General features: G+C 42.9%; 1 protein-coding gene across 1 annotated transcript; it reads right to left on the bottom strand.

Annotated features, from left to right (window-relative positions):
• Positions 1 to 8,941: 8,941 nt before the first annotated feature.
• Positions 8,942 to 11,128, bottom strand: pou4f3 (POU class 4 homeobox 3). The gene is made up of 2 exons (XM_084028933.1): positions 10,891 to 11,128; positions 8,942 to 10,524 (listed from the first exon to the last, which is right to left on the bottom strand). Exons 1-2 carry the CDS (start codon positions 11,008 to 11,010, stop codon positions 9,595 to 9,597), a joined length of 1,050 nt encoding a protein of 349 aa, XP_083885059.1. The 5' UTR covers positions 11,011 to 11,128; the 3' UTR covers positions 8,942 to 9,594.
• Between the last annotated feature and the right edge of the window lie 39 nt (positions 11,129 to 11,167).

Genomic DNA, 11,167 nt, shown 5'->3' with positions numbered 1-11,167 from the left:
AAGCTACATGCTAGCAAATTAGCGCTGCACTGAGTGCGCGCAAGAGCCATTGAGTGCACGCACAGAGGAGAGGGAGGTATGTATCACCTCGTCTAAGATCAGAGCAGAACATAGTTCAGTATGGAAATGCGGTGGTGTTTTCCTTTAAGTCTTAAAATGTGTTGAATCACTTAATCATCATTTAAATGTTGATTATTAATTCAGCTGAATTATTTATTATAAGAATTATAGATGAATCTATCTTAAGTCCCAAGTTTTGTTTAAAAAAAAAAAAAAAAAAAAAGCTAATGACTTAGACTTTTGTAGAGCTTTGGCTGCTAATCCAGTTGATTGATAAATTCCTCTTCTATAGGACTAGTGAACACATAATGAAATATTTTATTTATTAATATTTTCTTTGCTGAACAGACTGAGAGAACTATTTTTTACCACTTGACCAGAACAACAATACAAAATGGCTAATTTCGAGGATGTTTCCGCACTCATCCCTCAACAACCGTTCATCCCAGGTTGGTTGCTCTGGTGATCCCACAAAAGAGCGGCTCTGTGCAGCGGGGGGGGGGGGGGGGGGGGGGCGTGGCTTCACCGCCCTGTGGTGTGACGTGACCTTGTCAGTGGGCCCCGCGCGCTCGAGTCCAGCATGGCGTCCGCAGTGAATTCTCCGGCCTCACAGACTCGTCTTCCCTCCCCTGGAGTCCAGCACCAGCGGCTACTGGAACAGCGACGCTAGCAACTCAAATTGTGTAAGTTTTTGCCGCCACGCTTGTTTGTCACCTCAATGGTGGAACAGACTTGGACAGAACACCTGCTACACACCCCTGCTAATTAGTTAAATTGATACACCTGCTAACTATATACCACTTGTATTTCTGACTTGTAGCTAGCCGTTTCTGAATGCTAGTAGCCACCCTTGGGTGTGCTTTTCCCCCCATGAACCCACCTGTCATGGCAGGTGTGGCCATTTTGCTCGGGACCCAAAGAAGGGCGGTGTTGTTGCTAGTATGAGCGCTTCTAAAGAAGGTTGCAAGCAGCATCACCAGGCCAGTTACGGACAGCCATGTTTTGCTGATGCTAAAACTAATAGTAGTTGCAATAGTCTATATAAAATAGGGCTGTTTGATTTTGCCCAAAAATAAAATCCAGATTTTCTTCTCTCAAAATCCAATTTTCGATTAAGATTACGATTATTTTGTGAAATGACAAAAGGCAAAGAAATTATTTCAAATATGCTGTTTTTTATTGAGCATTTGGCAAATAATTTCCCCATTGGGATTTGAGTGCAAACCTTGCTCTTATTAAACAAAAAATCCCTGGAGGGATTAATATAAAGAACAATTAATGAACTTTTGCCATCTGGCTTTGCTCCATGTTATCTTCTTGTAGACCTCTTGTAAAAAAAACAAAAAAAACAATCCCTTTGGGATGAAGAGAAAAACCTCACTTTCACATGTATCTTAAGGTGTGTCCATTAAACAAAAATGAATGAATAAAGTGCAGAACTTTAACTTTATCGATTTTACGATTTTCACGTTTTTAACATCGTCCTAACTACATAATCGCGATTACAATTTAAAATCGATGAATCGAACAGGCCTAATATAAAAGTAGCCTGCTGTTCTGTATCTGAGGGTCCAGGCAACATGATGAGGCTCGACAGTGACACAGAGCACATAGTGGGAGGGGAACGAGGGACCAGCAGGCCCCCTAGTGGTAGAATGTGGGTGTTATTACAGGCATAAAATGATGTCCGTGTTCATCTGTACAGGATAACAGCAACATGAGGAGCTCAATCGTGTTGCTTCATTGCAATTTGTCACTTAACTGTAGTCCTCCTTTTAAACTTGAAACTGTCCCCTGTATGTATCAGGACCTTGCTCTATTTCCATGCCATGTAAAGTGATCATAATTGTTTTTGTGATGATTAAAATATAAAATATTTTTGGTGTACAGTATTCCATAACATAAAAATGATCCTCCCCAATACACAACAGAGCACATCATGATATTCTTGCTTATATTCCATACAGGATGAGTTTGTGTGTGATATCCTGCATCACCAGGAAAGCCTTCTGGAAAAGAGTGGAGGACCTAGTGAGAACCCCGAAGATGCATGAAAATGATGTAAGTGTGTTCTTCTGACAGATGGGACCATTTGAAAAAAAAAACCTTTGTCTTTTTCATAAGAAATATTCATGAAGCACTGACCTGACATGAAAAAAAACACGTTGGCAACATCTCAAACACTGTCCAGCAGAGAGACAGTGGGAGTAAATTAAAGCAGGTCTAGAATACCGCCAAGATGCAACAAAATGATCAACAACAAGTAGAAAAATACAACATTCTTGAATGGAGTGTGTGGGGAAAGTGTTTTGTCCCGTGTGGCATTTTAATCAAATGTTAGTGAACACAGTTGTGCTGTTAATGGGTCTTTAGTGTCACATTTTATTGAATTCCAAATAGACGTTGCAGAGATGATCGTAAATAATCAAATAAGAAAAATAAGAAAATGTCAATACTTAGTGATCGGTTGATTATTTGCTTGTCAACGGGACCAGGGGGAATCGCACAATAAAAGTATGATGTTATTTACGTGCGTGCAGAAATGGCAATGCAGAAACGTTTAGAAGTTCAAATGATTGCTCAAATATTAATGGATTTTATAAATCATTCAGCCCCCAAAGAACTTCTGAAGAATCCTGTTTTTTTGAGTGCACTCAACCAATCGCTGCGCCCCAGAAATACATTTGTGTGGATGCTGTCTGCCTGGCTGCGGTGAGCTGGGAGCTCTCTGGGAGAAACATTTTTCACCACTCTTTTCCCTCTTGCCTTGGACAATGTACCCGTCACTCAGTGACTTGATGCAATGTGAGAGCTGCGGGGAGGCTTGCTCTTGGTGGTGGTTGGGTCTCCGTGTGGCGCTCCGCTGTGTGTGTGAGCGCTACTGAACCGTGCCCCCCCCTCCCCCCCTCATTATTAAATAAATAGAATCTCTCTCCTTTTCAACGGTGCTTTTTATAGAATCTTTTGTTAGGATATTCCAAATACTTTCCCTCCCATGTGTTTCTTGAAGGACTTCAAAGGACAAACTCTCAGAGCAGTTTAACATGTGTAATGAGAAGATAAAGGGCTATGTGCCCACCACACTGCACGGCCATTTTCTTGTGGACTGTTGACTGATTAATAGTGGTGTAAGAAGTATTCAGAGCCTTTACTTAGAAGTAAAAGCCACAAAGCAGTGATATAAAAATACATAATTACAAGTAAATGTTCTGCATTCACAATCTTACCAAATACAATCCAGAAGTATTAGCAGGAAAAAGTGGTAAAACTATTCATTATGGCTTCCTCCAGTGTTATTTGTATTTGTATTTGTATAAATGTAATTGTTTTTACTCACACATTTACACGTGAGCAGCTTTTTAACATTGTAGCCGGTTGAGAAGGAGCTAATGCCGACTCTATGTACCGGTGGGTAATTTTAGAAATTTCACAAAGACACCACAGTAACGAGTTTGTCTAAATATTTGAAATAATAATAATTGCTGTGCGTCAAATTCATCTGTAACTTTGTTTATTGTGCATTTGGTCCCTTTTTTTGATGAATGAATTACACTCAAAATCCAAGAGTGGGAGATGAAGAGACAGAGACTCTATATATATAAAATAATTTAAGAGGTGCTGCATTATTTGTCATATTAATATTATATCAATATTTCATTCAATACCAGTATATCACAACACCCTTAAAGCGATCCTTATTTGGATCAAAATATATTCCACAAAATTGCACTTTTGCAGTTTTAAATTGGCTACATGTAACTTGGATACGTTCCTCCAGCTCTGTTAAATGTTTCTAGAAGAAGGAACACACTACTTTGTTCCTTGTTGAATCAGAAGTCCACATGGCTCTCACATGTACTTACGTGATTTAAAGAAACCTGCATCACCAGTGGTATCCTTTGGTCTCATTAAAGGATAAAATAAGATGTGTTTAGAGCTGCTATAATGGCTTCCAATCCAAACCCCATGTGGGAATGTTTGAAAGTATGCAAATGAGCTTGAATCACCCCAAGGCAATCTAACCTGACCGGCTATTCAACCACATCACACCATCTTTGTTCTTCTACCTGATCTGATGGGGTCCAGCGGGTGCTGTCACACATCTCAGATGAGATCTTTGCTTCCTGACCAGCATGTAGACACGGATCTCTTTTGGTGTGTAAAAGGCGGAGCTGATCAGGATCATTCCTTGTATTTCAAGCGGCTTGATAAATATTGTTCCGTTCCTCCTCTTGATCTGTGCACATCAGACATCCGCTGAGCTCTGCTGCTTCTTTATTGCGTTCCTGGTCGATTAGCCTCGGGGCTGTCTTCAGGGCCTGGGGCCAGTGGGAGCAGACGGGGGGTAGGGGAGGGTGGCTGCATCTGCTGGGGGACCTCCTCTAGGGGCCCCACTGTGGCCTGGCTGGGTTTTCATGACTGTCTTCAAAAGCACAGTCCCGTAGAGGGAGGGTGAGAGGGGAAGGCGCTGCGTCGACTGTGGCGCTGCCATTGTTATTTCCCATATGCCCTCAGTCTCTGTGCAGGTCTGAGGTGGCGCCGCATGTGAACACCGAGCTGCTTTTCACTTCCTTGTTTACATGTTTTTCAGCCTCGAGGCGATCAGAAATGCAGAATGTACACGGCACTACCATCCAATGAGAAGCATTCTTAATGGTTTTTTATTTTCTGGCAAATTGTCATGTAACCTTTACTTCATAAGCATCAGATTAATACTCATAAAATGCTAATATAAGTTGCCATATTGGTAAACAAAGTAGAGAATGTCCCCACAGGCCTAGCGTACTTAGGATGCCTATAAGATAATGTAATAAAGATTGCTTTTAAATTGTCTGTAACACTTGGCCCATCACATTTCCAGCCCATCAAATTTTCAACCTCATTGCAGCTTTAATATTGTATTTATTTTTAATCATAAATAAACAGTTTGTTTCTTTTTTACCCTTTTTGTGTGTGTATATTTGGGTTTTTTTCAACAGTGGGTGGCAGCAATACACCAAGATTACATCTATATGTTTATAAATGAAACCAGAAGAACAATAAGAAACGGCTGTCAACATGTTTTAAATATGATTCCATCCCTCTTTAAAACACGATTGCAGCCAAATGTATAACTGCAATGTCTGGTATTTATATTCCGTTTCCCTTCTGCACGAAATGAACATACCTCAGGAGCTAATTAACAAGCTGTGGAAGTGGACAGCACTTTGGATTGGATGATGCGTCTCCTGTGCAGGAGGGCGTAGCCTCCTCGTACCTCCTCTCCTCTTGACAGTGGGTCCTCTGGGTGCTCCTGCTGTCACACAAGTTTAGTGTCAGACAGTCGGGCCGGCAGGGACGCACTCACCTTGACGTGATCAACTCGGAAATGAAGAGAACTAAATCCGGACCGTCAGGATGACGGACGTGTCGACCCTGAGGGATTTAGTCTTTTTATTTCTTGCCTTTTCTTTCTTTTCCTCTCCATTCACACGTCATTTCTCTCCGGCCTCCCTTTCTTCTACCAATCGTTTCTGTCTTCCATCCATCCTCGTTTCACCCCTTCCTGTCTGTCGTGTGTCGCCTCTTAGTTCTTATATTTTTCTTTCATATTTTCTTCCTGATTGCAAAGCCTCTTCTCACGTTTCCTCGGTCTCCACTACAGCCACGTTTTCTTGGAGAGGATTATTATGTTCAGCAGACTGTATTGTGATTACATGTTCACATACTCTAATCTGAGTTTAGGTGCAGACCTGCAGCTGACCAGCTAAGTGCTTTTGTTTAAAAAAAAATAAAAAATCACGCCACAGTGTGTTATTTCTAGCTGGGTTAATCTTATTTCTCTGGGCACTTTGATAATGGAGAGGACTTGAATAATGAATGGAGTGTATAATACTCTTCTTCAGGCCTGCTGAATGAATTAAGCAAGTGCCTATAAGTGAGTTTCACTAATACAGTTCCCTTCATTTCTCCTTTCAGTTCAACTCTTATTTAGTTTTTTTCATTTTATCATAAATATACATTTATATTATAGAGAAGTAGAATGATAAAATGTTATATACAATTGTTTCTCCCATGTCACGACTAGAAGGATCTCTCTCTCTCTCTGCTCACATCTCTGGCTGGAGTTTATTTATTTTGATAGATGTTTCATTAACTCTTAAATACCTGATTTGGTTTATGGGATAATATGAAAGAACTGACATGGACCACGTTTTTGCTGCATGTCCACTTAGTCATATTTGCAGTGAGGAAAAAAACACCAAATTATTGTAATTATTGAAAATACTCTGTAAGACATTTGATTTCAGTGATGCCACTATTTTGAATGCTTAAGTATCCATTACATTATATGTGAAATATGCGAAATCAAAAGAAATAATGATGATGAGAGAGAGAGAGAGAGAGAGAGAGAGAGAGAGAGAGAGAGAGAGAGACTGAATAGAAGGTGTAGAGAAGGGAAGATGGACAGCAGCATCTCCAGCTAAACCTTTTTAAAAGACATCCATCACCCTGGCCTCAAGTTTCCAGAGAGTAACACAATATCTGTGTCTGTGTGTGTGTGTGTGTGTGTGTGTGTGTGTGTGTGTCCATACTTGAACACAGGTAGCCTATTGCGTGTAGACTCCAGCAGTCGCCCGGTCCCAAGCTGGTTTGTCTTCTGATGATAATAGAAGGTGACTAATAGCGAGCGCAGAGGTAGCTGTCTGCCTTCGCTCCGGTCACATTCTCATTTGTTGCTTCTGGCATCGGATGAATTATTGAGTTTGGGGTGTCTTGGCTCCCACCCCTCCCCTCTTTGCATTCCCTTACTCTGCTCCCAAGGATGACAGCCACCATGTGTGTGTGTGTGTGTGTGTGTGTGTGTGTGTGTGTGTGTGTGAGAGAGAGAGAGAGTGTGTGAGACAATTAAACACAGCTTCCATCCTCATTCTGTCATAAAAAGTCTTCCCTGCATGAAAACATCTCTCTCTCTCTCTGTCTCTCTCTCTCTCTCTCTCTCTCTCTCTCTCTCTCTCTCTCTCTCTCTCTCTCCGTTTTTCTATCCCTCCTTAAATAAATGTCTCGCCAGTCTTAGCCCAGCTCTATAATTCTGCTTATTCATGGTTCTTTTAAATCCACTTGCATAAGGAGGTGTGATTCATATTAAACATATCGCCCAGATTGGACCCAACACATCTCCATTATTGCACGAGAAAATGCAATATACCTTTCAGCTGCTTGTGAATAATGCAGGTGCCCTCAGTCTCCACATGCCGCTAACGCTTACACGCCTTCAGCTCAACTTACCGCACAGCGAGTACGTTATGATATCAATACGGGTATTACGAAGATCAATTATTCACGCGGCGGAGCCCCTTTTTTTCACCTTTGCGTTCACGTCAGAAACACGCGGCGCTGTGGTGCGTTCGAGGCCCAATCCGTTCTTAGAGGGTTTAATTCTATTTATAATGACGAAACGCCACGTAAAAAGTCAAGTCTTTGCACGTGTGTGACTCAGTTTAGAAAGAGTGCGTTTCGTCCCGCCTTCCCTGTGATTAAACACCACTCAGCATCAAAGAGAATATTAATAAGAGCCACAAACGTTTCCGCCTAATTGTGGAGTATTGATCCCCTGGCTGAAACAGCAGTCTCACTGGGGAAACGGAGGATTCCGGTGGAAGATTATTATTATTATTATTATTATTATTATTATTATTATTAGTAGTAGTAGTAGTAGTAGTATTATTAGTAGTAGTAGTATATTTAAAAGTTTGCTTAATACTAGGAGAAATGTAATCAGGAATTATGCGTAAAATGATATTTAATCAATATGAATTGTCAGCCGAGTGGATGACAAATACGTTAAATATAAAATAATAATTGTAATAATTTTAACCACAGCATTATATTAATAATTTTAGCATTGTTGGCCTATGTTAAAGGAATAATACACCGGACTAAGCCGAGTGAGAGTGTGCCTCTATCATCTGAAATGAAAATAATTTAAGTAAAGCAATACAACAAAGAGGAAAAATACTTACTGATTCAATCGATCAAACAAAAGAAATAAAATGAAAGTACGTCTTAATAATGTCCCCGTTTCGTCGGCAAACCTGTTGTGTATCCAGTGCGTCTCTCCCTAGAGTTCCCAGCCAGACTGCTACTCCCAACTCCTCCACATAACTTTGTTTTATACCAATATATAATTAATATTGCATCGTCATTACTTAATAATTTCAAACCCCACGCACGACACAACCCGGTGACTGAGTGCATCCATAATTAAAAGCGCACTAATCAGAGGAGGAAGAGGCCTTTACGCAGCGTGGAGAGGACGCACATTCTGCCGTCCGCGGTGTGAAGATGGAGGCCCTTTACTTTTCAATGGCGCCAATATCATGTACGACAATGCATATTTAATCCCAGCAGGGATTTAGGGAGTCATCAATAAAACAATCGAGCGACTTCCCATTAAACAAAGATCGTATCGCCGAATGCGGGATGTGAAGATAGGAAATCCAGTTTGTTAGAAAGTTCACGACCTTTTTAAGCCTTAATAAAATAGATGCTGCCCTTACATGTCTCAAAATTAAAAACAATACAATTAAATAAAGCACAATAAAGTCGCTGCCTCAGAGATTTTTCTTTTTTGTTGTTAGAAAATAACCAATAATTTATTAAGTTTAAACTTCACACATTTTTTTTTCTTCAAGTGAAATCAAGAGTGAGAAAGAAACGAACACTTAAATTAGGTGATGCCGTATATATCTGGGCTAAATAATAAATATATATAGCTCACCTGTAATGTTCACATCAAAATACTAAAATATAGCAGCAGCCAAAGCCACATGGATGTGTCTCATATGACAGTTTTTTAAATAATTCAAGATAAACAGACTCGGTGTGTCATACCGTGTGAAATTAAATTACTGTAATGATTCATATTTGTGCGTAAATTACCACCAAACAGTTAATGAAGAAATCAGATTTCTTTCGAGGTAATACAAAAAAAAAACGTGTTGTAAAAAGTGTCTGAATTAATAGTTTTTAAAAATGAAGACGTGAAAACACAGTTGGTGGTGTGCTTCTGAGCGTGAGAGCCAGTGATGTGGAGGATAAATTCAACCAACATTACAAAAAAAAAAAACATCATCATCTTTCTCTTTTAAAATGACAAGTTAACAGCCCGTCCATGTCGCCTCTAAACTCCGTCTATAGTTATACAATAAAAAGTCCCTGAATGTGACAAACTGTCAGGGTGGGTTTGCTGAAAGTTCATATTCAGTGTGTGCAAGAAACATGATCAACAACATTAAAACCAGCCCCTCACAGATCCATCACGCGATCATTTATCAGTCCAATATTAATAATACAATCGGGAAAAAAGTGCAACAACGAAGAGAGAGAGTGACACAAAATGAAAAATTTAAAAACGTCTTTTTTGTGTGTGGAGATAATCCCAGATGAGACGTGAAGAGCTGTTGATAAATCCCTGTTAGTTAGGCTACTTAGGCTATTATTAATCACTCGATCAAAAATGTAGTAGGCTATTTTATTCATGATGTGTGAAACTCAGTGGACCGCAGAGTATTTCATTCGTTTCTGTTTTTGCCGCTGGTTGCAAAACCACACTCGAACCACATTCTTTTTCAGGTCCAGTTTTTCGGCGATGGCCGCGATTTTTTCCGAGGAGGGCCGCGGCTGGATGGCAAAGTACGCCTCCAAAGAGCGCTTCTCCGGCGCGGCGATGGAGGTGCGCTTCCTTTTCCTCTCGTTCCCGCTGAAAAGGTCCGGCTTGCTGCTCTTCTCCCGGTACGCAGCCTCGGCTTCCTCCAGCCAGGCCTGGAGAACCGGCTTGAGCGCAATCATGTTGTTGTGGGACAAGGTGAGGGACTCGAACCTGCAGATGGTGCTCTGGCTCAAGGACCCCACGCCGGGGATCTTGAGGTTGGCCAGTGCCGACCCGACGTCCGCCTGGGTCACTCCGAGCTTGATCCGCCTCTGCTTGAAGCGCTCGGCAAAGGCTTCCAGCTCCCTGGGATCCGACTCCACGTCGTTGACGCACGCCATGCCGCCGTGCACCGACAGAGAGTGAGGGTGGGCCATGCTGGCCATCGCCTGGTGCAGCTGCCCCATGGTCTGCAGGTGGTGGTGCGGGTGCTGGTGGTGGTGCGCCGACGTCGTCATCCCGGGAGGCTCCGGAGCACCCATCCCGGTCACCGCCAGGCTGGTGGAGAGGTGGTCCAGGAGGTCCCCGGCCTCCAGGCTCTGTCCGAGGTGGTGGTGGTGGTGATGGTGGTGGGAGGGGACGTGGGAGATGGGCACGGTGGTGGAGGAAGAAGAGGAGGCTGAGGTGCAGGGGACACTGCTCATGGTATGGTAAGTCACGTCTGGTTTGAACGGGTGACTCTTGCCGTGAGAGACAATGCTGTCAGCAGCCGCCAGAGCCTCTGCCCGTGCCAGCAGGCTCTCATCAAAGCCTCCGAATATATTGCCCTGCAGCTGCAAGCAAGAGTGCGCATACTGCAGTCAGTGGGGAATTCTGTCAGGCAGCTCTCAGGATCTAAAAAACATTTTCCAAAGGCAAGCAGCGCCGAGGAGAGGAGAGAACCCTCCTCAAAGCGCAGGTCATAAAAATTAATATGAAAGCCAGAGCATTGCTTGAAAAGACATGTGGATGAGAGGGGGAGGGGGTGGTGGGAGGGAGGGGGGGGGGGGGCAGAGGAGAGAGAGACGAAGAAAGAGAGATAGTGGATAGAACAAAGTCCTGTCAAATCAACTTTACAGACATTTCCAGTGTGATATTTCCCCTCCTCTCCCCCCAGTATCCTCTACAGCCGTCCCCCCCCCCCCCCGACCTGAACGTACCTGCGGGGCGGGCAGACAGACTCTGCGCATGCCCTCCGAGCCTGAGTGCAGGCCGGGATACTTGGGCTCGTGCAGAGCCGGGTGCATGGAGAAATGCTGCTTGCCGTTCATGGTCATCATCCTCCCTGCAAGCACCTCGCGAGCAGTGTGGCCCCTGACATGAAAGCCGGGGAGCAGGACAGCTACAGAGCTCCTCTGCTCTCCCTCACCAGACTGAGCTGTTCACATCAGCCGCGCCTCCCGGCAGCCCTCTCTCCCTCTTCCTCCCCTCCTCCGC

The sequence above is a fragment of the Eutrigla gurnardus genome (assembly GCF_963514095.1).
Source record: "Eutrigla gurnardus genome assembly, chromosome: 15".
NCBI lineage: Eukaryota > Metazoa > Chordata > Actinopteri > Perciformes > Triglidae > Eutrigla > Eutrigla gurnardus.
The sequence above is the reverse complement of the archived record's forward strand: the minus strand, read 5'-3'. Positions and strand labels throughout refer to the sequence as shown.